At 37.8% G+C, this 27822-nt stretch overlaps 1 protein-coding gene across 1 annotated transcript in view; it reads right to left on the bottom strand.

The window, feature by feature from the left end:
* MAP3K15 (mitogen-activated protein kinase kinase kinase 15) overlaps positions 1–27822 on the bottom strand; it is a 97652-nt gene that overhangs the window by 23962 nt on the left and 45868 nt on the right. The window contains exons 4-13 of the mRNA XM_064474582.1: positions 26709–26902; positions 24047–24215; positions 22680–22786; positions 10265–10435; positions 9042–9154; positions 7845–8004; positions 7060–7210; positions 6541–6648; positions 4517–4566; positions 1307–1402 (exon numbers count right to left, since the gene is read on the bottom strand). Of these exons, the coding sequence (XP_064330652.1) occupies positions 1307–1402; positions 4517–4566; positions 6541–6648; positions 7060–7210; positions 7845–8004; positions 9042–9154; positions 10265–10435; positions 22680–22786; positions 24047–24215; positions 26709–26902 (1319 nt within the window). The remainder of the gene's footprint in view (positions 1–1306; positions 1403–4516; positions 4567–6540; positions 6649–7059; positions 7211–7844; positions 8005–9041; positions 9155–10264; positions 10436–22679; positions 22787–24046; positions 24216–26708; positions 26903–27822) is intronic.

Here is a 27822-nt window from a genome sequence, read left to right as displayed (position 1 = left end):
GTACACTTTGATGGAAAGCGCTTAGGATGGCCTTGTCTTTACAAATGTAATTAGAGAAAATGTCAAGATATTACAAAATGAAGTATTGATTTTCAGTGGTTTAATTCAGCAGTGCTAAATTTGTGACATCATATTGGGTGGTTCTCTTTCTATGTAGTGATGAGAAGTCTATTACCTTCAGTTTCATTTAAATGTTCCTATGGACTTTGTTTGCAAGCGTGATTACTCAGTATTTCTGAAAATCAGATTTTGTGGTTTCTAGTCAGGCATCCAGAAAGCCAAGAATATGAAAGTAGTAACCTGTTTTGAAAAACAGATTTTTAACTAATTTAATCTAGTACTCTGGGATTGAGGTCCTTAAGTACAAGTCCATCTTTTCCTGTATTTCCCTGCCTGAGCCCTCACTTTTTCCAAATTCCATAACAAATTATTAACAATTATTTAAAATTATTATAAAATATCCACATCTTTTTCACTAACAGACACATATCTCTGTAACAGACTCCTGCTGTGCACTGAATAAGGCATTAAAAATATGACCATGTTTCGTAACACACAGATCGTGATGCTGAATTAAAGCTGAGCAGGTAACATTAATTTTAGCGTTCCTTATCTGTTATGCGCAGCACTCTGCAGAGCTAATAATTTTCTTTAACCTGAGTATATTCCATGCAATACATAGATAACAGTTATTGCAAGAAAAATAAATATACCATCCAACCCCAAATATTAAAGGTATTAACAAATCACTGCTCCTCATTCAGAAGGTTTATATGCCAAATATCAGTCCCCAGGAAGAATTTGGTCTGTAAAGGTTTAGGCCTGAAATTCAGTTAGCATGCTTACTGTTTAGAGGCAACAGATCATCCGGAAATATTTGCATACAGGCACAAACAGTAACAGATATCTGTGTGACACAATAAAGTTAGAAATTTCTATTGTGTCTAGTTGCTCTTATTTAAATCAAATGGAACTGGTACATGAGGGAACCTAAACCAATATAGTACCTTAAATGACATGGCCAAGACAGAGAAAAAGAAGATAATAGTTATAAATTAGAATAAGCTACTTAAGCTTTTTCTCAGACCTAATGAATTGTAGGTAAACGGATCAGAACCAGCCAAGAAGAGTAATGGGACATTGCTCTCATCACCTTAACTATCACTGAGTTTAGGTCATTGCTTCTTCATCAAGAAAAAAGAAGTTAAGAAATAAACAATTAATTTATTAAGCAAAAAAGTCTGCTTTCATCAATTTTATTTAGGGGACAGATCTTGCACGCAATACCCACACAAACTGAACTCACCTACTACATTGGTTTTCTGTAGAAAAGTAGATTTGAAAGTCATCAGAGTTGTCGTGGACATAAAGAAAACAACATCGTTCATCAAACTTGGAAATGCTATAAAATTCACATTAAAAAAAGATTATTTTGGATTAAACTATTAGAAGAAATAGAGAAAGGAAGAGTTAATTTTTAAAAAATTATGAACACAGACACACACAGAAAATGGACTAAGAAAACACCTTTTTCACAGTTAATTACCTCAGAGAGGCAGTATGCAATTATATTTATTTTCCTTACAACTAGAAGCTTTGAGTTTATTCATATATTCTATAATCCTATCTCCAACTTGATAAATGATTAAGCTACTGCTTACTTTGGTAAAATATTTGTTTATCTGAAGTGTTTTGAGGTTGGTTTGTTGTTCAGCTCCCCTCCCACTTTTACAGAGTTCCATCAGATTTCTTGGTATTTGATGACACCTCTATGGAAATTATTTGCTTTGACACTAGCCTAGCTATCAGAAAAGCTTTTCTTTTAAGCTTGACAAGTACTTCTGGGTTTTATAATTCCATTATTCCTACAATAAAACTGAACTGGAAAAATACCTACAGTGTAGCAGATCCTTCACAGTATATACTTTTTACAGCCTTAATACTGATAAACAAGTTTTGGGATGACCAATATTTACTCCAATCTGCAGCAATAATTCTGACAAAGTGATTACTTATTGCATATTGTGTCTTGCCAGTGTCCTATATACCCCATCTAAATGCACTGAAGCAAAAAGTGGAGACCATAAAACATAGTATCAATATGCAAGTAAGTCTAGGAATTAATCTCTTATTCCAAACACGTGCGCTTCAGTATTATTCTACATAAATACAAGTTGCTCTGCATGTTAAGGCATTCTCATAATTTTTGTGCATTACATTAATAAAATTTATTATATTCTTGCCTGATCTGTTTAGTCAAACTCAGATTTTGCTTGGCCTCTGTTGAGCCAGTTAGTTAAAATATATGACAGGAGACTATAGTTAAGTTGCAGACTGTTACAAGACCAACTTGCTGTAGCATCATTAAGGGCTACATGGACAAATGTTCCAAAAAATTTGAATTTTGCCAGAAGATTTTTCAGAAATATATTAAAATCATAGAATCATAGAATGGTTTAGGTTGGAAGGGACCTTTAGAGGTCATCTAGTCCAACCCCCCCTGCAGTGAGGAGGGACATCTTCAACTAGATCAGGTTGCCACACCACTCTGTAGCTCCATTCCGGTATAGCAATTTCTAGTCTAGCAAGGCAGATTAACAAATACCTGCCACGAGAACTAACAAATAAAGCAAGATGATTCTCCCAAGGGCAAACATAGGATAAATGAGACAGTAAGTAACAATACTGTATTATAAAAACTGTAACGTATGTGGTATATAAGATGAATTGGTTAGCATAAGTACAAGTTAAGGGTTTTAACAGTGTAAGTTGACTGAGACCACTTTTTTTTTTTTACTACAACCAATGCAATTTCAACAGTGTAGCAACTGTAAATTGTCATATACAAAGCAAACATGTAATTCCACTTAGTTTAAAAAGATTCTTCTTTGAGCTTTGTAATTCCCAGCAGTGGTTAAGAATCAAAGCAAATGGATTGCTTGCTTCCATTTAATTAAAAGTTATCTTTCTCAAAAATTAATTTCTATGGAATGTGTTGACTGAAGATAATTAATATGCTTCAGAAATGTTATGCTGAGTTATGCTCAGTCAGCTTACAGACTTCAGTAATGACAACTTCACAGCTACTCACATTGCATTGGAGTAGCAGAATATCACATCGAATTCATTTAAACCAAACCCTGCTTCTTTTAGAAGAAAATACTGAAGTTATACTAGAATCTATGTCCAAATCCACAGTTGTTAGCTTTCATAGCAATCACCACTCACCTTATTCAGAGAAATACTTTTTCACTGAGCTTATTTACTTAAGCAAATTATACTTGTTCTGAGAAGACAAACTTGGGACCTAAAACTTACGTGCTTATGGTCAAAATCACAGCCCAGAAGCCCTCTGCTTTGAGAACTACAGAACTCATTAGGTATCTGAATTTATGCTTGTACTTGAATCAGAAAGTTTTTCAAGCACTTAAGCTTATGCACTCACAGAAGGGGCCCCAGCTAACAGCCATTTATGTTCCTAGAAAGGCCGGATCCACCTTCCACTCACGTAGTGACTCACGAACACAGACAGAAGGCAAGAGCCCCCTCTTGTTCCCTGTGCTTACGGCTCCTCTGGTTCTTAGCTAGCCTGCATAACGTAGATAGAGAGCAAGAATGCCATAGACACGCTGTCATGCTGTACAGATAGGTTTGTTTTCTCTCCTGGTGCTCTGCCTCTCCCCTTTCTGGCAGCAAAGTAGTCCAACTTAAGATATATAAGCTAACTTCTAAATGTAGTCACGTATTTTGCAGTTGTTAATACCGAGTGTGATTCTCTTCTATCCTTACAGTTCTCAGAACAACCCTGTTCTTTCTATAAAATATTCTGATCTTCTTTTGTACTACTATTCTGACCCAGTTGCTAGTGACTAGTGTTTCCATTAATCTCGGCATCACAAAATGGAACTACTTTAACTATTTAAAGGCTAGTCCTCCAGAAACTCCACTAGCAGCGTCCTTCCAGTTCAAGGGTTTTTTCCTTAGCACAAACTATGTCCATGCCTCATTTAACATTTCTCTAATAATCCAAGTTTTAGCTAGTAGGTTTTTAGACAGAGCCACATCAGAAGCATTTCTGAATTCTAAACCGAAAACAGACACCATGGTTTCCTTTTCTTAAAGGAAAACAGACAAACTGCTCTTTCATTTATGGAAGGAAGCAAAAATAGCTAATGGCTCTTATTTCCTTCTGCCCTCCATGTTTTTAAATGAAGCGATGGCAATAACCTCACTGAAAAATTTAGAAAAACAGATAAAAAGCAGGTACGTGTTTGAAAACAGGGAAGTCTACCAGAGAATACACACGCCCACACTCCATTGCTTAGATGAGTATTCCTATGAAAAATGTACACCTCTGCCCATGTGCAGAAAGGCTAACTCTTCTGTGTTGACATTTCAAGGCAGGTTAGACAGAATAGGCAATGCAAAGCAGAGTTTTAAGGCAGAGTCCGGATTTCCCACTTAAAGGAAATACAAAACATAAACAAAAAACCACTTAACTGTCTAACATACCAACCTTATTCCCCTAATGGAAGAAGCTGTAAAATTCCATTCGTGAATCTGTTTCTGTAAAGAACGAAGAGCTATAATCAACCTTTAACCTTGACTTACTATTGAAAACAATGTCACAGCATGGTAAGCAAAATAAAGTTTTTCCAACATATCTCTTGTCCTTTCTTTCTTTATTCCCCCCCAAATTTCAAAAAACACTGATGTATATGTAAAGAAAGGCCATGCATTGCTGTTTCACTCACTTGAGGAAGAATTAACGTAAATGGAACTAAAGGCCGCATTTCCTCATGTAAAATTAAATTTTAAGAATAAATCTTGAAGTACAATTTACCAAACATTATGTTTCCACTCAATACATCAACATTTCATATTAAACATGGAGCAGACTATGCCCTTTTCTTATCTAGGCTTGCAAGGAAAGGAAAAGGAAACCTGTGCCCAGGTGGCCAAGAAGGCCAACAGCATCCTGGCTTGTATCAGGAATAGTGTGGCCAGCAGGAGCAGGGAGGTGATCGTGCCCCTGTGCTCGGCACTGGTGAGGCTGCACCTCAAGTACTGTGTGCAGTTTTGGGCCCCTCACTGCAAGAAGGACAGTGAGGTGCTGGAGCGTGTCCAGAGAAGGGCAACGAAGCTGGTGAAGGGTCTGGAGAGCAAGTCTTATGAGGAGCGACTGAGGGAGCTGGGGTTGTTTATCCTGGAGAAGAGGAGGCTGAGGAGAGACCTTATCACCCTCTACAACTACCTGAAAGGAGGTTGTAGCGAGGTGGGTGTTGGTTCTTTCTCCCAAGCAACTTGTGATAGGACGAGAGGAAATGGCCTGAAGGTGCACTAGGGGAGGTTTAGATTGGATATTAGGAAAAGTTTTTCCACCAAAAGGGTTGTCAAGCATTGGAATAGGCTGCCCAGGGAAGTGGTTGAGTCACCATCCCTGGAGATATTAAAAAGGTGAGTAGATGTGGCACTTAGGGCCATGGTTTAGTGGTGGCGTTGGCAGTGCCTAGGTTAAGAGTTGGACACGATGATCTTAAAGGTCTTTTCCAACCTAAATGATTCTATGATTCCATGAAACTTCATACATCTTCCTAAGAGGTACTGAGACAACAGCATTTGCCCAGGAAGCACACTGGAAGGAAAACAGAGGAAGTACAGCCTGCCCCTAGGACTGTAGCCCTCCATAGACCTCTAGCTAATAGCTGGATCTTATTTAGCACTGCCAGATATGCATCAAAAATTTGTTCCATAAAGCAAAGCTGTGTCAGGCACATTCACTTGAAGCAGTGAAGTAAACAGTGTACTGGAAAAGAAGTTTACAGATCCAGGTAATTATGTGGTCTTCTATTGTTCTATCATGCTTCTTTACCACACTTTACCTCTCTGTGTTTTTAGTCTATTCTCCACCTACATTGTTCTGATATTAAGAAGGGGTGGTGAAATACATTCTAGATTTCAAGTCTTTCAATGTGAAACTTAAATTATATCTCATTTCTAAGAGATTACACTGTCCATAACTGTGCTTATTCCTTTCCTAATCTCCTGTGCTTTACCCAATAATCCAAGACACCAAATATTTCATTTCTTGACACTTACTTGTCACAGGGTGGCATTTTTTCTAGTTTCTAATCTTATAATTGTAAAACTTCAAAATTTCTAAACCATTAAACACAATACTGGCCTTTATCTTTACTTTTTATCCAGCTTTGAGCTGTATCTTAATAAAAATCATACAATTATAATGAGAAATATTATGAGCAGACCAAAAAACTCAAGTGCTTCTAAAAGACATGATCAAGATAAAAGAAATCTGAATTGGAGCTCAAAACCACTTGAGTTCTAATCATAGTCCCTTCTTTTACTTTCTCTGTAAAAAGTCAACTTTCATAACTGCACAAAAAAGATATTGAGGATTGTACTTCACAGAAATGTTGCAAACTTTAAATTATTGTACAGTGCTCCAAAATCTATATGTAAAAAAGTGCCTTTAAGCACAATAAATCAGAATACATTAAATGTATATACGAGTAGTTTTACCATTTCAACAGGAGAGACATGCCACAAAGAGAGAGATCCCTCATCTGCTTCATTGTTGATTGAAACATATGCAGGCTGGTAGACTTTAGTTGGTTCTATCACCAAAACCTGAAGAGTGAGAACATTTTTCCTTAATAAACCAGCAGCTAATTCATGACAGTATCTTCAGATGCTCTGATTTAGACAATGGGTAATCTCAAAGTAAGGCCTAAAAAATTTCCAGGGCGGGGGAGAGAAGGGCAAGACAAGGCAGGAAGAGGCTATGTTTCTGTGTAAAACAAAACAACACCATCACAATTTGTTGTATGAGTCTTAAAAGTATTTCTTAGAATGCTTTTAGGGTGGTGCATTGAATGTTTTTTATAGAGTAAAGATTAGCAGAATACAGGGGTTTGGTTCATGCAATGAAATAACAGGCAGTTAAGTAAGTAAAGTACTGTGTTTAGAGTCTTCCAATTGTTGTTATATCCTATCCAGAAACATAAGACATACAAAACTTGTTTGGACATAACATCTTACTGGAAATCTCAGTCCATTAGTTGTTTCTTTCGTTGCCTCAAAAATTATATCTAGCCAGAAAGTCAATCTTTCTTGTCTAGGAGAATGTTCTATGGTGAGTTTCTTGAAATGCTGAATTAACATCAGATTCTGAACTAATGATTTCAAGTACCTAGAAAGTAGTGAATTAGTCAGTTAACGGAGAGAAAACAAAATTTGACCAGATTCTAAAACCACCTAACTGACTTATACATCCAAAAAAAAAGAACTGCAAAATTAAATTACTTTAAAAGCTACCATAATGGAAATTATTGTGTTGATTTTTACAGATTTCAGGACAGAATAGCAAGTTTAGTTTAAACCTTAATTCATAAGCTCACATGGATATTAATGAACAATATATTTTTCCAAAAGGGTATAGTTAAGTGAGAAGTTACATAGTGATTAGACAGGACATTATGAGCTAGCAGATGGTGGGGGCGGGGGGAAGCAGCAGCTAGCTAAACTCTGAAAAGAATGGTTTCACAGTCTTTTCACAATTGTTTCACAGGAATTACCACTAATTTCCAAATTCTTTCTTACAAAAGATGTGATTCAATGGGATATAAAGCCAATGACAGGTAACTTAATTTCTTACCTTCCCCCTTCCTTCCCAAAATAAAAAAAACCCACAGTATAAAGTTAGAGTTACAAACAATATAAGATGGAAAAATCCAATTAAGTTATCCAAGAGACTACAAGATTTTTTTTTAATTTGTGTATTTCCCCATAGTTGGGTACTTGTGCTACAGCCTTCTACCACATACCACACTGGAGGTTTCAGCTTAAAAAGTTTCTCTGCTGCTTGTACTGCTTTACCAACATCATTAGCCAGCATGCTCACACTGAAGAACTGTCCCACATCCCAGTAATTGTTCATTTTTTCTAGGCTTCCTTTTCTTCCCAATAAACTGTTTAACTGTACACCTGTAAAATTTCAATTAAAAACCATATTTTTCTTTCAGTAAAACACTAATAAGTGTTTTTTACTGATAAGTCTATCAGTAAAAGACTAATAAGACTTGATTAAGCATTAGTGATAAAAATAAAGTGGAGCAAGTTTTCCCCAGCTAAAAAAAACCATTGCCCAACACAAAGGCTGGGTCTGCAAATAACATCCCCAATACAGTTCAGATGGTCAGAATTCCTACCACACACAGTGTTGAAAACCTCTTGTGCTGTTTGGCTATCTGCCTCCTGATTCTCAGTGTACACCGCACATCTTTATGTCCTCAAGATCTGCATCTACTACAAGAAATTAATGTCTAGAGGCTTTTGCGAGTCCACCCCGGAGTAAGGTCAGGGAAATGATTTAAAGCTACCTTTGCATTCTTTCCCTTTAAGGTTCAAGTTTGTATTTAAGACAGGATCTGATTCCAAATATAATTTTCAGCTATTATCTTTCTAGGAAGAACTGTATATCTCTTTCTACCATATGACTTCTTTAGAGGTATATAGTGGTGGGGTTCAGTTAGCACCTACATAGAAGGTGTGAATCTAGGTATACAACTAGTTACTGTCCTGGTAGATCCTTCCAGGTGATACTTCCTGTAGATCTCTCAGTTCAGGGACAACAGAAACCCTGTGGATCCTTCCCTGACATCCCTTAGGAGAGCTGGGCCACATTCTCACTTCCTGTCTTCGTCCCCTGTTGCCTATGCAATGGGATAATCACTGTGGTGCAGTAAAGGTAGTTTACACATGGTGCTTAAGTTGGTCCTTCCTTGTTCCTCTTCCATCTCTGAGACCCTTTAGATTGGCCAAGTTACTAGAAAGCTGCTCCAAGGCAACAAGGAGAAAAATGGTCCTTCAAGATCCCTGTGTTTTAGCCTGCCATCCAGGACCCACCACTAAAAAGCCTGAACTGCCTTTCTGTCTAGGCAACCCATCACTATAAGCATTTTGTTTTCTTCATAGGGAGAGAGGCAGAAAACTTGTCTATGGCACTCTGTGTGGATATTTACCTATTTTTCTCAGTTCCATTGAGCTTTCAAACTGTTGTCCTGCAACAAGTAGCAAAACTGCAAGGTTAATTCCAGAATACAGAGTTGACTGGAGTTCAAATCCTTTGCGATACCTGCAGAGAAGAGTCAAGAGCTCACATATTGTATAGAAGAACTGAAATACTGCAAAGTTTTGGTAGGTATTTTAAGATATTAATTTACTGTAAGGACTACATGGCTAGTTGATACCAATGGCACCTTTTGCAAAGAGCACTTGAAGGAAGTAGCTTTTTATTTTAGGGTGAGAAAAAAATTCTGCTTAGTTTTATGTCCTGCCACCTTTTGTAGTTTTGTGAAAATAAAACAAACCGGTTACTGCAAAACTCTTAAATGCAATAGAACCTAATTTTATTATATTATTCACATGAGAAAAGCAATGAAAATATTAGTCTTCAGTGAAAGTTTTAAAAAAAGGCTCCAAGCCCTTCGTTTTAAAGCTTCACATTCATTAAAGGTAACTGAGACAGAGCCGACCAAAGCTGAATGCATGCCACTAGCTGGCGCAGGATGAGGAGATCCATCTGAAGCTTCTAAGTTCACTACTACCCATCCATGTTTCATGAACCATGTTGAGGTGCTTTGAGGGGAAAAGGTCAGGGGGGGAGGGGAGTGTTTCACAGTTACATTACAAACCCACATTGCTAACATAATTGTATGCAGCAGTAGCTGATATGATTATACAAGTGTACCTATGTGAACAGTATGTCAGTGAGAGCCTGTGTGCACATGCATGCCTTGCTGTCTTAAGAAAATTCATAATGCAGTTTATCAATATTTTTCCTTATATATAATAGATCATTGCATTTCCTGGGGATCCAGCATGGAAACCCTCCTTGCACAGAGGGCCAACCTAAGTCCCATGATCTCACTTGTACTTAATTTTGGCCTTGAAGCAGATTAATTGTATATTTTCTCTACAAAGATGTGGGTGAATCATTGTCCCCGTCCCGTCCCCCAACTAAGTTTATCGTTCTATATTCATGATAGTCTATAGAGAGGAGCAAGGAAGCACATATCCAAAGGTCTGGTCCTCAGTAAACCAATTACTCAAACAGGACCCTGAAGAAAAGAGATAAGTAGAACAACTGATCCTGTAATTCTTACGGCCTTGCTTTTCATAACCACAAGTAAAAGTCTGAAAATGTTTTTAAATAGATAATTTGGGTTGGTTTTTTTTCTATTACCATTCAATGGCATGATCTCGACTACTGGTATCTTTACAGTCAGAATCAAGAAACATATCCTTGTAGATTCTCCCACATAAGCAAAACATATCTGGAGCAGGGTGATCACACGTCTGCAGGACTTGAAGCATAACTTGTAGTGCCTTCTCTCTGTCACCTGCATTATTTCTTCTGGAATCAAATACAGAGAATAAAATAAATTAGTTCAGATCTGAAAGAGTAACTGCAAGATGGTGGGATAATATTATCTGCCATGTATCCCACAGCCCATCCACAATTACTATATACAGACTTGACTTTATTTACACTGATGTATGATTGTTGGTTGATTGATAAAAAACAAATACATTGTCCTATCATGGGACTCTACTTCTAGCCCACATAAAAGCTGATTTAAGCCCAGAACTTCTCTCTGAAAAAGATCTGCCATCTAACTTGTTTCATCCCTGTATAAGCAGATAGGCTCTGCACATCCTGCAATGAGAAATAAGCACTTGTTTAGTATTCATTCCTGACAATACTGAACAAAACTGGTAATTTTGAGCATTTGAGCTGACAGCTCATTTAGCTTTGCCCAAGACTTGTAATCTTGAATCCAGAGGATCCAGAGCCAATACCAGGCAATACTGACTAAATAACAGGAGAAGCCAGGCCAATCCTATTTCAGCCAGAAGAATGATGGAGATTAGTATAGGGCCTTTGAACTACAAGAATAAAAGGGCAAAAATGAACTGGATTTCTTTCTTAATTAAAATTCTTCAGATTAGAGAAAAATTTGGAAAACAAACAGCTGTCATAAAGCTTCTTTTGACAAATACTTAACAATTGTATCAGTAAGAAATCAGCGATTAAGTAACATTTCAGTTCCTTATTATTATTAAACACTTCAGAATTTTTGCTTCCCTTTACCTTGTTGTTTTCCTAAGTTTAGCATTCACTATTTACTGCAAAAAGCCACTTTTGAACAAAGAAAAATATCTGTTTGCAAGAGTAATACAAACACTGCTTAAGAGTTTAATAGCCTCTTCAAGACATTTTTTAATCACCAGAGAGATTTAAAATATTTATCAACCCCTTTTCAGAACTGTTTACCATTCTTTGATCTCTACTGAGGTATCCAGGAACAGGCGTACAAATACTATCGTTACTTTGTCAGCAATACCAGTAGCAGATAACGGTTTCTGGTAAATTTATTATTTGCACGCCCTGAAAGGATTAATATTTCCTGTAAAGCAGCTCAGTCCTTTAGGTAACCAGTTGATGCAATAAGACCAATAACACCACATCTGTAGCAAAATTCAAGCTTCTGTGCATGTTAGGTGATGGAGAACACCTATAAACAGATTTGTAGCTAGTTGTGCAGGCTTGATCCTGCCTTTGATGTCACTAGCAGAGTGTAAACTTCCACAGTGAGTACCTGAATATTTCTTAAAGAATTTTTAATTCAGATTGCCTATTGTTTTGAAATTAATACTGGTCTTCCCTAATGAGCACACAAGGAGAAAGTATCTTCTTTCAGTTTTACAGGAAATAAATAGAAGTTAAAAAGTGTGGGGTAAATCCATTGCACAGGTCAGTGTGCTCTAACCAAACCTGTTCTGAACTAAACCATATTCAGTAATAGTACCCAAGTTTCACTGTTGCTAATGCAAACACTGAGAAAGTTGAGTAAACACAGTTTAGAACCAAATTAGGCCCTAAAACATAAGTCCAACAGGTCCCAGGTCATGTGTAACATGGTCACAGAAGTCAGCATGTGTTCAAGCGTTTGCTGAAAACACAAGAAATGCACAGCTAATACCTAACTTACAGCACTTTCGCATGGAAAAAGAAAAATAAAAAAACACTGCTTCCCAGTCAAGACAAACTTTGACTCAACTCTGCCTTGTATGAAAACAGGTTAAATATTAATTATTATATTAAGAGGTGTTATGTATTCATTGAAAAGGCATAACTTTAAAGGAAAAATATAACGCATAAAGAAAGCCTGCTTAAAAAAGGACCCTGTGGAGGTTAACACTTCTGGACATCAAAGGATGAACCTGTACACACCAAATACAATACTAGGAACATTTCAAAGGGCCAAGCCCTAAATAAACAGTGTACTAGAGGACTCAAAATAAAATTAAAGGCTTCTATCTCTTATAAGATAAGGAAAATTTTGGGATTGCTTTAGAAGGCTATAACTCTTCCCAAATTTGTAGATCATTGTAATTAGTATGTTGAGTTTGTATTGCCCAATGGGCATCAAATTCTGCTGCTGTAAAAAATAAGAGTTTAATATAAAGATGTCCAAACTGATTTTTGTTCAATGATATCCTGTTAGATCAGTGTATGCTTGTTGTGTCCTAAATTTTATTTTAATCTATTTTTAATGATGATCCTAGAGGTCTTTTCCAACCTTAATGATTCTATGATTCTATGAAAAAGAGAGGGATAGCTAAGAAAAGCAAACAAACAAACAAACAAAACCCCACAGAAAAATCACATAATTTAGGCTACAAACAACTTATCTAAGTCAGTATGAAAATACACTGTTGGATAATATGCAGAACCTTTTATGCTGGACGAAGATAGATTTTCTTCTTTTATTTCATACCCCACCCTTTGTCAGACCCATATGTCTGGCAGCTTGTAATTTTTTTCAAGGTATCTTGAAACAGGTCTGTGGTGCTGTCAGTACAGTATAAGAAACTGCTTTAAACCCTCAAGGCTATAGCACTAACTTCTTTTATTCATACCCAATATCAATTATATCAGCTTCCCCACCCTCCCTAACCCCCATTTTAATCCATAGTAGAGTGAATCACACCAAGGTGGGTTGGAAGGGACTCCTGGAGGTCATCTAATAGAAACTCCTTTTCAGAGCTGGACCATCTCCCAATACTAGGCCATGGCAGCCTTGGCTTTGTCTGAAAAGTTGAATCTTTTAAACCTCCAAGGATGGAGATGACACAGCCTCTCTGAACAGGGAAAGTTGAAGTACTGTATGTTATCACAGAATCAAAGAACGGTAGAGATTGGAAAGGACCTCTGGAGATCATCTTGTCCAACCCCTCTGCTTGAGCAGGCACACCTAGAGCAGGGGGCACAGGACCGCATCCAGGGAAGGAGACTCCACAGCCTCCCTGGGCAGCCTGTGCCACTGCTCTGGCACCCGCACAGGGAAGAAGATTTTTCTCATGTTTAGGTGGAACCTCCTGTGTTCCAACTTGTGCCCATCGCCCCTTGTCCTGTCATTGGGCACTATTGAAAAGAGCCTAATCACATCATCCTGACACCCACCCTTTAGATATTTAAAAGTGTTGAGATCCCCCTTTATGATGTACAGTCATGAGAAGGAAGGCAGAAAATGTTCTCTATGCAGCAAACTAGTGTGCCAGGTGAGTCTGATTCTGTAAAGCAAATCCCCTGAATATTAAGTTTTATAAGCCAGAGCAGAACCCCAATAGGCTACTACAGAAAGGACCCTACCTTAAACAAGTCTGCATACACATGCAGTGAAAATAAGAGTCATTCTTCATGGTTTGTCTGGGTTTGGGGGGAGCAGTTTTTAAAATCACTAATCACAATCTGAAAATTCTTTCAAAACACAGTTTTACCTTAAAAAATATATTTTAATGGTAAATGGGCTAGAAAAAAAGAATATGACTACAGTTTATCCAGAAACTTCATTAAAACAAAGCACATACTGTGGGAGAGCTGGTAATAATATTCTTTTTTTTCCCCACTGGTTTCTTTGTTACACATTTTAGTTCTCTCCCTACAAACCTTGCCTTGCTAAAACTTGCACAGCAACCAAATAGAGAAAATCAGGCTAAATTACTTGAACACAATAACTGGAAAAGCTCCTGCCAGTGAGGAAAGAGATCTTCAAGTTACTTCTAAATAGTAGGACAATTATGAAAATATCCTAGTGTTCAGTGAAACACCGCCAAAATCCCACAACATGCAAAATGCTAGGAATTAAAAGGAAATGGACAGAGACTAAAAATTTAAAACATCTTGATACCTTTTCACAAATACCCAGCACACTAATCTTCAGAACTGTGTAGAGTTTTAGGCTGTATTTGAAAAAGAAAGTAAGCTATTAGGATTAGGGAAAAAAAAATCAAAGAAGGGAGAGAAGAATGATCAATGGTATGGAAGAGTTTCTGTTTGAAGAAAGCTTCAATAAACTAAGGTTTTTCAGACAGAAATGACTATTCACATTTTTTCCCCCCAAAAAAAGGTTGTCCTGCTTGTCACTTTTACAGCCTCTATTCTATTCCTCTAAATTACTCAAAGTGTTCTACTACCAGTTTAGTTTTGCTTGATAGTCTGCATCCTCCAGAAACTGCTCACTGATTCTCTTGCCAATTTGCTAACCTTCCCATGGGATTTATGTGTCTGCTTATTCTACCATGCTTCTTTAATTGCAGAAGCAGTCTTCTCACTTCCCCATCTACACAAGCCTCTTTTTCCTGTCTCCCTCTCCTGCCACACTATCAACTCCTCCTTTACCTCTCTGAATCATTTTGTAGGACTACAAACCCGAAGAAAACAGTTTAGCACATAATAAAACTGAATTTTTAAGCATGGGAATATAAATGTACATACTGAACAAGCAAAACTGAGTTACAATCAAGTTACGGTGCAACTTCAGTTTTGTATCACATGTTCTAATCTGCTGCTCTAGACCCCATCCTGCCACCATATTTTGTCTTTAACTCAGGGCTGAAGTTGGACATATTTATTCATGAGAGGTATTAAACTCAAAAACTTTCCTCTGAAGCCAAGGAACAAGTTGTAAAATGAAGCAATATTGCTTCTTCCAAAAAGCAGGATACATTTACAAAATTCCTACTACTAAATTATTAAAGGATTTTTTTCCATCTCCCCCTGTCTCATCCCCACTTATCCACTCTCTCCTCTCCCTCTCAGAAAGAAGCTGCTGTTCCATAACTTGGCAACTACAGACACCAGAATTGTGGCTTGGATTTAGAAGCCCAGAGGTACTCTATGCTGCTGGGACATGTTTGCAGGTTTCCATGGGGGAACAACTACACCACCAACCAGTAAGGCCTAAAGGATGCACTCATGCTCTCTCCTTGTGTAGCATGCACAGCATCCTCCTTAAGTATTGATGGTTAAGGGATCTGAGACATTCTCAGATTAAAAATTCATAAACTGCTAATGGCACCAGAAACACTCCCTTCACGTACCAGTCCTGTCCCCATCCGCCACCCCCACAATTCTCTAGGCCTCTCCCCCTCCAAAGCTCATGAATAATTTTTTCACGTTTGCACCAGTTAGTTCCAGTTTCCTCTGAATTTGTACTAATGGAGGGAGGTTATAAAAACAGCAATCAATCATCCTTAGCAGAAAGCAGAATCTCTTTACAAATCTATCCTCCTTTTCCCTTCCCAAACTTACTTGACAAACACAAAAATTACTATTGCTCTCTCAGGAAGTCCCTAAGCCACAAGTTGGTGGCAGCAGTGGGAGTATTTAGGGAGATTTATCACTGTACGTTTTCCTCTCTCCATACTCCTCCCCAGGTATCTGCTATTGACCATTGTCAAAGATAGGAATCTAGGCCAGAATGAGCTATGTCCTGAACCAATATTGCCATCCTTATGCTGTTTCTCTCCTCTAGCTCTCAGACATCATCCAGAAATCATATTCCTATTACAGCTTCTCACCTGGAATAACACTGCCTTACAGCAAAAAAAAAAATAAATCTCTTTTTTTCTTTCTTTTTGATTTCATGGCTTCACATTTCTTTCTTCCCCCTCAAATCCATTCTCTTCTTTGAATCCTTCTCTCCACTGCAGTCAGTATAAGGAGCCCTAGTTTTAAATATCCCTAAACTGACAATTCTTCCTGCTTCACAGGCTGGTTTTACCAGCTTTAAAGCACTGGCATCGTTAAGGAGCCAGAACTACACTCAGTGAACCAAGCCTTTGTCCAACAAAGTTAACAAGAACAGTATGGATTTCACTGGGACAAGAATTAGCTTGCTCTGTAAGTAACAGGTGATATTTTTTTCCCCCCACATTTTAGTTCACATCTTCCCCTGTATGGCTTGTTTCCATCTGTCTAGCTGAAGAAGACTATATACTATAGAAAACTGTATGTCAGTGAAAAGTAATTCGCTCAAGGGAATCCACCTTTCGTTTCCTTTATATTTCATGTTGACTTATTGATTTTATCTTCTCGTATTTCAAGGCTTCTATAAGCAAACAGATTTCTTGCAGAGCAACGCACAGGGGAATAAACTAAACCATAACAAACAATTCTGAAAACGTTTCCCATAGAATAGTACATTCAAAAAGAGTAACCTGTTTTTTCTACTCTATTCCTATATGAATCTTGTTTATCTTCTGATTTCAGCCTTGAAGCAGCTATCAATAGTTTACTGCAGATATTATGATTAAAAAATGCCCCCGATCTCACTGTCACATTGCAGAGAAAATGTCAGTGAGAGAACTTAATCTGTTAGTATAAATACAAGAATTCATAAAATAACTGGTCTACATATAAATAGTGTGTTCATTTATTATCCTCTACAATACCTTTGCTTACAGTAATATGTAATTAATAATAAAATATGCATTTTGAATTTTCTTGCATAAAAATAGGACACTTAGTTAAATATGCCTTAATGGCTCCATAGCAGATGATCTGAACTGCTACTAGCTGTACAGAAGTCTACAGTAAAAAAAAATTCCAAAAAAATTCTTAAGTATTAAGGAATACAACAACTAGTTTGAATTAGTTATTACACTTGCACTCTCACTTAAAACAAGAAACTAATTGTGACTTGTTTCACTGAGGGTGCAATTTGATTGTAGAACGTACAATATTTGAAACTGAATGAGGAAAACAAGACCCTAAACTGAGCCTTGAAACTGGAACTAAATTTGCAGGTCTCCAGTTAGATATGACAATAACAATAAAACCAGTTTCCCCTCCCTACCCCCTATATACATTTCAGGTACTTCATGCAAGCCACTCATAAAATGAGGAACCCCATGATGTGTTTTTTACTAAATCTGAGTAATCATGGAAGGGAACATTTTAAATAACCCAGTGTTTTTCAATGGGAATAATTTCCTATGGCTACTATTATTCACAATTACTAGTGATTTTCTACTTGCACCCTGTTATGCCCTTCACTTGCTAATTGCCTTTTTTTATTATTGCATTGGAATATGTTGCTTGTTAAAACACAACTTGCTGAATTAAATAATAGTGATTGCAGCTGCCCTCATCTTTAATATAAGTGAAGACAGAACTGCCTTGGAAACAGACCGAAGTCTTTGCAGCTCTGGCCTCATGCCAGGGCTGGGTTTGGCTGTAAAGTCTACTCTGTTTAGAACAGAATTTGGCATATCCTTTGGCCTCTTTGCAAGCTTCCAGAACTTGGTATCTCCAGTCCTGGTAAATAAGGCCAACTGGAAAATACTCAAATTTTCCTCAATTTTCAATACTCAAAACAAAAAACAAAAATGCAAATCATCAAACTTTGCGATGAAGCCCTAAATTAGTGGAGTAGATCCTACGCAAACCGCCAGCTGACAAGCACACTTAGTGTTTGAATTACCTATAAATACCTGTACTTTATTTATCCACTGTAAATATATACACTACAGCCAAAGGAAATAAAACAATAAAGAACAAACTAGCATCCTTTGTTGTTACTCTCTTAACCTGATTATAAGCAAGTAAAATTTACAGAAATGGACTGCAAAACTTTCCTGTCCCATTTAAGCAGCATGTTTTAAACTGCTCATGTGACTTGCTCAACGCTTTTAGATAGTTTGAGGCAATATAAAACAGAATAGGAAATGGCTCATTTTATTCTAAAATCAGTAAGAGAAGATATTTTATAAACTTTTTTTAAAAAAGCGTTATCACAGTTATTGCTTTCTACAAAAGACTTGATAGAAAACAATAAAATCTTTAAGATCTTCTTTCACTGTTTGGTTGGGGTTTTTTTTCCAGAATGATCAAAAATTTAACTGTTGCTTATAATTAATCCACATGATACTTTAAAACACTGAAATGTTGTGATTCCAAGCACAAAAGCCATGAATATATGCACATATAATACATTAAAAAAGCACATTAACTCACTTTATATGTCCATCTCTCTTGAGAAGAATCTTCATCAAAAAAAAGGGAAGAAAAAAGCTGTGATACTAGAGAACCAGTTTTAACAACATGCCATACATGCAGGCAGTATTTCTAACTCTTTTCATTAATGCAGACTGACGTTGCACTAGATATTCTGGCAAATTACATATCGGAGGGGTAACTGGATGTGTTCACCTATTCAGATCCTGGAAGATATCAAATCCCAGGGTGAAAGCTTCCACAAAAAAAGGGGATCATTGACCAGCTCCTCTGTGTGTGAATCTAGAAATTAATCAATAAAAGCACTTGGCAAGCTTCAGCTATAAGAGCAGTACATGAAAGAGCTCATCTGGCAAGAGCCAGGTCCTAAGGCTAGCAGTATTAACTTAAGTCAGTCCTATGAATTATAGCTGTAACTCACACAGGAAAGCAGAGTGGACAAAAGTAACAAATACAGTGACATGCAAACCATGGTACGGCATATAGGAACGCTCTTTAAAACTGCAAAAACCTCAACATTTCAGAAACAAACCCAGAAATTCAGGTCATCATTACAACAGAAATTCAGGCCCCACATATGTACTTGCCAATGTAAAACTAAACTGTGTGATCGGGGGGGGGGGGGGGGGGGGGGGGGAGGCGGGGCGGGGTTTGGTGCAGTTTTTGTTTTGTTTGTTTGGGTTTTTTTGTTTAAAGGAAACATGACTAATGCTCATCTCATACAAGAGCTGGTTTTACTGCGAGGCTCTGCCATGGACTTGCATTCACTATTGGTGTTGAGGTCCCTGCCTTGGGAGTTGGGATGCAGGTAGGGTAGAGGCTGGGAACTGAGGAGAAAGAACAACCATACACCTGAGGCAGCTAGAGGCCATCCTGCATGACTGTCTTCTAGCTTTATGCAGGTCCCTTCACCCAAAGACTTGCACAGAAATGAGCAGTCCTCATTTTATAGGACCACTAGCTTGAAAGCCTGAAGGGAAATTAATAAAGGTGCGTTTACATTTATTGCTGAAGACAATGGGATTTTTAAATGTTTCATCATGCTTTATACTTCCAAAGAAAAACTACACTGCAGACACCTCAAGCTAAGAACCTTTAATAAGTGGACCTCATGTATCCGTGTTTGTTCCACATCCACAAATGTAAGCAAACACCATTTTTCTATCTCTCCATGATATGGTGATAAATTATTCAGGTATTGCAACGATAAACATGAAAGGATCCATAAAGGACTAATGATACTTCATGTGTGGGGTGGAGGGCTATGCCATCTAATAAATGTGTATTTATTTGTCATATGCCACTGTTACTCTTTAACAAGCCAGATCGACACAAAATATTGAGATACTGACCAGCTGACCTCCAGCTATTCTAGCACTACACCAGGCACAGCTCTCGAGGCAAAAAATCAGACAGCCTTCAATTAGGCACACAGTTAAAAGAGGAAATAAAATGGCAACCTTAATTCAGAAATTTCTTAGCTTTCAAGAATCTGGAACTATGAAAATATCTTTTCATGGCAGCTCCCATACCTCACCTTCTCCTTACATAGAGCTTGCCTCCCAGGCAAGGTATACCCATGGACTGAAGCAAACAGCCATCTACCCCTGAAACACCCAGCCTTCAATTACACAGCATCTTACTTCACATCAAAGCTGTGAATACAAATATTTAAAACACTCATGTTTCACATTTGGGGTAAACTTATACCTAAAGATGTGCTCCATCCTATGCCTAAATTAAGATACAATCAGACCTAAATCTCAGCTGGGAGGCAAGAAGGAACAACATTTTAAACTAACACATGTCTGTATAAAGGAGAGTACTCTCTGCTCTGCCTATGTGTGGAGTGAAAATTAGCTAGCTTAAAACATGGGTGGAGGAATGGCCTTCTGCTCCCTAGCACTTCTAAACAAGCAGCCAGGAGGGTGACCTATTTAGATAGTCCAGGCTTGGAAACAAGCAAAAGCCTGCCATTGCAAACATCCATTATTAGCCTTGATGTCACCAGACATGAGAGATGACAAATCTAAGATGCTCTCAATGGTCTGCTCTGAGATGGAAACCAGAGAGGAAGATAGTGATCTAGGTGAAAGGCTGTGCTTAAAAACCTGCTATGTCAATCAGGACAGCAGAAATTAGCTTGAAAATGTCTGCCTCCCCTACAAACCATAATAGTAAGTGCTTTAGTACATTTCTGCACAGTACTTTGCAGGGCAGGCCCAGGCTTGCTTTGCTCATGATCCACGCCAGGTCAGACCCAGGCTGGCTTTGAACCAGAAGACATGCAGCTAAGGCTGGAACAGTGCTGAGTCTAAAGCAAAACATCCCTGTCCCTTCCCTTAGCATAACTTGTTAACTTGAACCCAGAACTGCACACAGCTGTGGTTCAGATTGGGCTTGTGTCCACCTGATGTACCAGCAAAGACCCAAGGCCCTCAGAAGCAATCCTCTACCACTTGCCTGCCACATCGCTAGCTCTGTGCAGCACTAGGATAACACTGACTTGAAAATGCTAACTGAAATTAATTGCCAACAGAACTCAGTTACAACATCCAAGAGGAAATAAATGAACAACTTTGTTGATTATGATCACAGTTCTAGCACACTTTCGTAATGAAATTAAGCAAACATTAACTTCTGCAGGGTCAGATATTCCTACAGCTACTAATTCTCTTTTGCTTATGATGTATTTTGTTCCTGTTAGGCTCAATCAGTTGTACTAAGCAACATTAATACTATTCTGTATGCTGAAATTAGTAGAATATTAAGTGAAAACACTGTTCTGTATTTTTATAAATAGATTCTGATAGAACTTGCTAAAAAGATTTTGGTTTTGAAACAGAAAAGGTGATTCAAAAAATCCATGGGAGTAAGATACTAAAGGCAGCATAGTAGGGGTCATTTTGAACTAAGTGGACTTGCTCTGAAAATGTTCAAGTCTTAACTTTTGACTTTTGTGCATCATTTTGTTTCAAGAAGGCAGAAACGTCTGTAGAAGCTAAATTTTGCATTCTTACTGATGGAAAACTGGTCATTTATTTCTGAAAAAAAACCTCCACAAAAATGTTTAAATTGTTCCCGGAAGAACACAGGAGAGTCATGCTGGTTCAGGCTAGTGACTGATTTAATGAAACCTGTTGATGGGGAAAGCAAGTTCACGAGCAATTCCTTTTGTCTTGTCTTACAAGGGCACTGTTGGCATTGCCAGAACAGAAGATTTAATGGCATGAGGTTCACATGCCACTCAAAATACTAAGAATTTGAAGACCAAGAGAGTAAAGGAGCTTGCCAATTTTATTGTGCACATCTAAATGAAAAGGTTTTTAAAAATTATCAGATCAAGATATTTTCCTAAGGAGAAGTCATGACCCTAGCATTATCCTTACTGGCAAATTTAAACATCTTGACTCAAATTCCTGAAATAATAAAAAGTTGGACAAACTTACTCTGAAAAATAGGGCCAAATTCTTTTTGTTGAAACCACTTCTCAAGACATCAGTATGATATCTTAAGGAGACATGTATTTCAGAAGCTTTATAAGATCAAGCCTGCAATTTTTAAGGCTTGGGGGGAAAAAAAGGTGGAAAAACATATCTTTCAATAGTAACAATAACAACTATAATATTCAATAATAATAATAATAACTATACAGCCAGGAACAGGTTTATAATTTACATAATTTAATTAAAGAAATGCCAAAACACTGGCTTCTACTTTAAAATACTGCCTTGTGTGGTACATTAAAAATTTTATTCCAGAAGTGCTTTTTTATCTTTTATTTTTGAGCAGCCTAATGAGAAATTTGTCTTTCTAGCTACATGCCCACAGGTCCAGATCACCTTTTGGCCTTTTGAGGAAGCTGTATCATGAATGTCTATTCATGGATCAAGCAGTGCTTGTTACCTATTACTGTAATAACTCACCCATAACTCTGTTCTGCTAAACTCTGCAAGACATTCAGAATAATCAGTGACTCAGAATAAAAAAAATCTCAGCCTGACCAGGAACCCACAGGTATCACTGGAGTCCTTCACAATTACTCAGGTGGCCTTTGGAACAGATCCACTCTCATCAGGTTGTTGACAAAATGTTGGTTGTTGGAAAACAGTGATTTCGAAAGTTAGAAGCTGTCCTGGTACACAGGAAGTATGGGATTAAGGAAAGATGACTGTGGTAGATATCAGTGTGTACAGAAAGGGAAAAAAAATTTATATTATCTGTACTATAAATTTATATATAAGCCCGTAAGGAACAGCAATAAAACAAAACAAGCTCAATCAATCATCCTTACCGATTCAATGCAAAAGCATAATGAAATTTAATGTTGTGTTGATCAGCCAGATCACAGGTAGGAAGCATTTCTAGTGTTTCTACAAGCTTCACCATAGCATCATAGTCCTGGTATGAATTAAAAAAACAAAACAAAACAAAACAAAACTGAAAGCAGAGGAAAGCATCACTAAACTAAAATATATTATGACTGCTAGACGTTTGTAAAGAATTAAACAGGGATGTTGTCTACCCATGTCAGTTCCTGCCCCTTCCTCACCTCAATGCCACTGCTCAAATTACTGAATCCCTCTGGCCAGTTTGATCGATTACATTCCCAGCATCAGGAAGAAGAGGTGATGAGTCTGACTCTTTCAGGCCTTATTAAGGACTTCTGATGAATGACACTTCATCGGGTCATTGCAGACTCCAGTACGGTTCATTCTGCAGTATGTCAGCCGGTTGTGCAATCATTTTGGTTTCTCAGGGGTAACCCGCATATACATTGCTGAAGAGGCCAGTTTACTGACATCACAAATGGCCTCATATTACTTAATTTAACTGTTTAAAACATGTTTCGAGATGAATACATTTCTCAAGGGAGAACACCTTTCAAAAGGATGCAGATGATCACCAGAGGTGATCAAAATGAAGTTGGATAAAGGGCTGCAGGAAAATATGCATCGCAGAATGGAAAGTTGGGTAATGCAGGATGATATGGTCACCCACTGCTCTCAACACCCATTTATACTTATGAAACAAACAACCAACTTAGCTCCTGATGGAAAAAAATTTCCATAGAATGGTTGGAAGTATATTTTAAAAGGGATGTCAAACACACAGACTGTCTGTTTGGAAATACAGTACACTGGCTGTGTTTTTGCAAAAGCAGAACTTACTTTAAAAAAAATAAAATCAAGAAATAAAGGTTCAGTTATATTTTAAAACAAATTAATGTTTGTTTGAATGATAGTTCTCAACTCTGGCACCCCTGGCCAATAAAATGGTCACAACAAATGCATTTTCTTCATTTCTAAATATATCTGACTTTGGGGATGAGGAAAGGGGGGAAGGGAAAAGTAAACATCTTGCTTTGGTAGGGAATTTTTTCTTTTAATCTTTTTTTTTTTTTTTTAAGGAGGTTAAAAATTACTAAAAACAAAGGAAGAGACTTTAGGAAGTCACCTAATCTGTGTCTCTTGTTCATAGGTAAAATAAATAAGAGTCTAAACCCCCTTAAGTTGCCCAACAGAGAAGGCAAAATGTTAAACTATGTAACAATCTAGTGTCAGCTTTGAATCACTGTTTAACAAACAATGAATTACAGAAGAACAAACAAGATCCAAAATCCCATAGTAAAACAATCTTCCTTAGCCTTTAGGAACATACCTGAATATCTCTGTAAGAAAGAAGCAGGTTTATGACAATGTCAGGAGTCAGCACTTCAGTATTATCCATACGAAGCTTAATCCTGGCCAGCTCCTTTGCCAGCTCATCTCCTTGATACTTCTCTCTAGCTTTTCTAATATCATTTAGCAGTGTTTCTTTATAATAAGCACTGAAGAAATAAAAGACAGACATACAGGAAGAAGACTGTTAGATATTTCTTACAAAACATGGTTATATTTCTAATAAAAAGCATATTTTCTAATAAAAAGTACCATTTCCTCAGAGTGAGGTGCACATCAAATATTTCCACATTTTTCATTAACTCATTATAAATATTCCACCTCGCCCCACTTCAGACTGTGGGACTATGTATCAACATGTTTATAACCAGGATCGTGAGATAATTTTATCAACACAGTAAAACCAGGGCATTTCTTTGCCCCATTACTGACCATGACATATGTGGTACCTTGTATCTGTATCCCAGAGGAAGCAGCAGCTGGGATAATAAAGTGACACAGAGAGGAAAGACCAGTGTGATGTAAAGAGGAGGTACATGACTTTATCACGAAAGGAGAGACGAGGCTTTTGACCAAAGAAACTAAAACAAAAATAAGCCACCAAAAGCTGAGTTGCAATCTGTTTGATGAACATGATACATAATGTGGGCAGGATCTATGTCAAAGCCCCCAGTAAGTGCATCTTATTTACACTAACATCAGCGCACAATGCTACACCAGAGCTTTTGCAGAATACAAAATCATACAGTATGACAGTTATAAATGACCTGGACAGGCTACTTAGAGGTAACTTTATCTGGAGCAGCTTATGGAGTCTACGGTTTAGAAGTGAGTAGATGGCACCTGACAGATACTCAAGTGCATACAATGCATTTTTTGTTTACAAATGAGTAGTGCAAAGTATTCAACTTTGCTTGGCGTAAGCCCTACAGATAGCAAAGAAAACAAAGTTCTCTAATACACATTATACCTCACATATAGCATGTAGATATGTTTATAATGCAAAGCAGCAAGGTCGCAGTAAGCACTATGAGAAAGCTTTTAATAGTTGTTTTACTGTCAGTGGAAGTTAGGCCTAATTCACCATGGATTTCCAATCTCAGGGTTCTATCCCACACTGCCTTCTACCAGGCTAATGATAATTAGTCCTTCCTGTGCTATGTTTTTCAAAAGTATCCAAATGACTTAGGAATGGGAGTGACACTTTCAAGAATGATGCAACAATTAACCTCTTCAGACTTACTCAAGCTTTTGACAGGAATGAGGGATCATCTAGCTACATCTTCTTCACAGGGATCTACCACAACAGCGCGTAATTCTGCAACTATAGAAAAGCCTATTTCAGCCACTTCAGCTTGAAAATGGGAGACTGTAGGACTTAACATATTTATCAGACCAAAATCATTCAGAACCCTGGTCATAAATGTCAGAGACAAAGTATACAGGTAACTTTGGACAGCTGGTGCCCAGAGCACCATTTTTCAATGACACAAACACTAAGTGGTACCAAAATTTACTACTACATGCTACTAGTTTCATGAGCCTGCACTGCTGAGCACAGCTCTCCTATATACTGACCAACTTTACTGAGTTTCTGCCCCACCTCTTGTCCCTTTCCCAGGTTGCCTGCATGTAGCCTTCCCTCTACCACTGTTTTGGAGAAGCAGGGGACAGCCCGCGCTTCTTCAGGCCAGCAATATCTCAGTTGCTGCCCAGCAAGGTGCCAGAGAATAGCAGACCTGCCATGGATGGAGGTGTAAGGGACAAGGAGTGTGTGGGAAGGGTCATCTGTGGGATTTTAAGAGTGGGACCAGGTAAGAAAAGGAGGTTTTTTAGGCAAGCCTTCCACTTGGGTAGTATGGCAGTGGCGAAAGAGAAAGAAATCCGAGGGCCATTAGTGCTACCTCATGCTTCAGACACTAGGGAAAAGAAAACCTAGAAGCTCAGTCTCTCCCAGTGTTTTTCAGAAACACAACCAAAAACAGACTAGCTGGAGAGTACAGGATGAGTGATCAAGAAAGAGAGACTTCCATCTCCAGCCCCAAGCCTCAAAACTCCAACAGTCTCTTGCAGAGTGGCTGAACAGTATCTTGTTTATTAGGCAATATCAGAAAGCTAATGTAAAAAAAAAAAAAAAACCAAAACAAACCAAAATGCAACGAAAACAAACAAACAAACAAAAACCCAAACAAACAAAAAAACCCAAACCAACCCCAAAATTAAAAACAAAACCATGGTAGTTACATTTGATTACCCATTGCTGTCATATATATACACTTATTTGGTGACAGAAAAGGAGTCTTTGGCTTTAAGCTCTATGAAGAGGCTGGGCTATTATCTCCTATTACAACCCTATGCACTGTAATTTATACTTAAACACTTTACCTTACTCATGGACCGCCTTTGCTTACTGATATTTCAGAAAGTAGCCATAAATCAATCTCTAGCATAACATGGTTAATTAACTGCCAACAGCTGCAGGACATACAGAAAGCAGTAAAGTTAGCAGCTTCTTTTAAAACTATATTAAGTGCAGTGAAAAAAAAAGAAAAAATCAATGCTACTAGAGATTCTGCATCTTCGTTCATAACATTAAAAAAAAAAAATCAAATGTTCTGGAGGTGTATGTGTTGTACAATTACCATGATGTAACGTGAACATCCTTGAGAAGGCTCACAAACTTGTCTACCAGTGGGACACAAAGTGGCCCCAGGATACTGTCCCAGCTGGGTTGCATATACTCAGAAGCTCTTCGTTGGGCATCACTTTCACAGTAAAAGTAGTCAGCACAAGGTGTGACGATGTATGGAATAAAATAATAATTGCCACTGGAAGCCTAAAAGGAACACAGGAACAGTTTAGAAAACAAATGAAAGTGGAAACATGCTTGTGTATACACAGAATCTTTTACTGTCAGAAAAAACCAGCTAGATCAAGGCTGCTGCTCTAGCAAGCTTCAGCCCATTGTTGAACACAAGATTTTCAAGTATTAAATTCAAGGAATTTTCTGTAGAGAGTTATAAATATTAACAAGGGTGATGAATAAAGGTCCAGATCTGTTAAGCGACAATACAAAGAAACTGTTCAATTTTTTTTGTGATGCATGGACCCTAATAGGGTCTGACAGTTACAAGCTAACCTTCTGTGCCCAGATTTTTGGGGTCGGAGATGTACTTGCATCCTCTAGGCGCTCTCTGTGCTAGGAAGGATATGATGTAGAGCACCCCACAAAGAGAGAGAGAAATACAGAAACACAGGCATTGGAAGGACTTTATGGAGATGTTTAATCCAGAGGAGCCTACAAAACATCTGCTGCATGTTGTCATCAAACAACAAACCAACCAACCAACCAATCAAACTTTGAAATGTTTTGTAAGGTATGTAAGACTTCCAACACAAAATTCTAGAAGTAAAAACCAAAAATCCTTAATATGCCACATAAAAAGTGGAAACATGATCAAAATGCTGAAAGGGGAGAGGAAACAGGAAGTGCCTTGCAGAGCTCAAAACCAGCAAGTTCAGAGTCTTCAATTCCTGAGAAAGACCTCAAAAAACCAGAAAACTGCGAAGTTTTCCACAGCCACTAGAAGCACCAGTATCCCATTTTGAGCTACGACAATTCTCTGCTGCTTAAAAGAAAAGTAAACTTTCCATTTCAGAGTAACTAGACAGGAGCACTGAAGCATGGGTCAGCATGACACACCTAACAAACAACTACCATTAAATACCCTTTAACTGCCACCTTGGGGATGTCAA

Source organism: Phalacrocorax carbo, chromosome 1 (assembly GCF_963921805.1).
Source record: "Phalacrocorax carbo chromosome 1, bPhaCar2.1, whole genome shotgun sequence".
Lineage (NCBI taxonomy): Eukaryota > Metazoa > Chordata > Aves > Suliformes > Phalacrocoracidae > Phalacrocorax > Phalacrocorax carbo.
The sequence above is the reverse complement of the archived record's forward strand: the minus strand, read 5'-3'. Positions and strand labels throughout refer to the sequence as shown.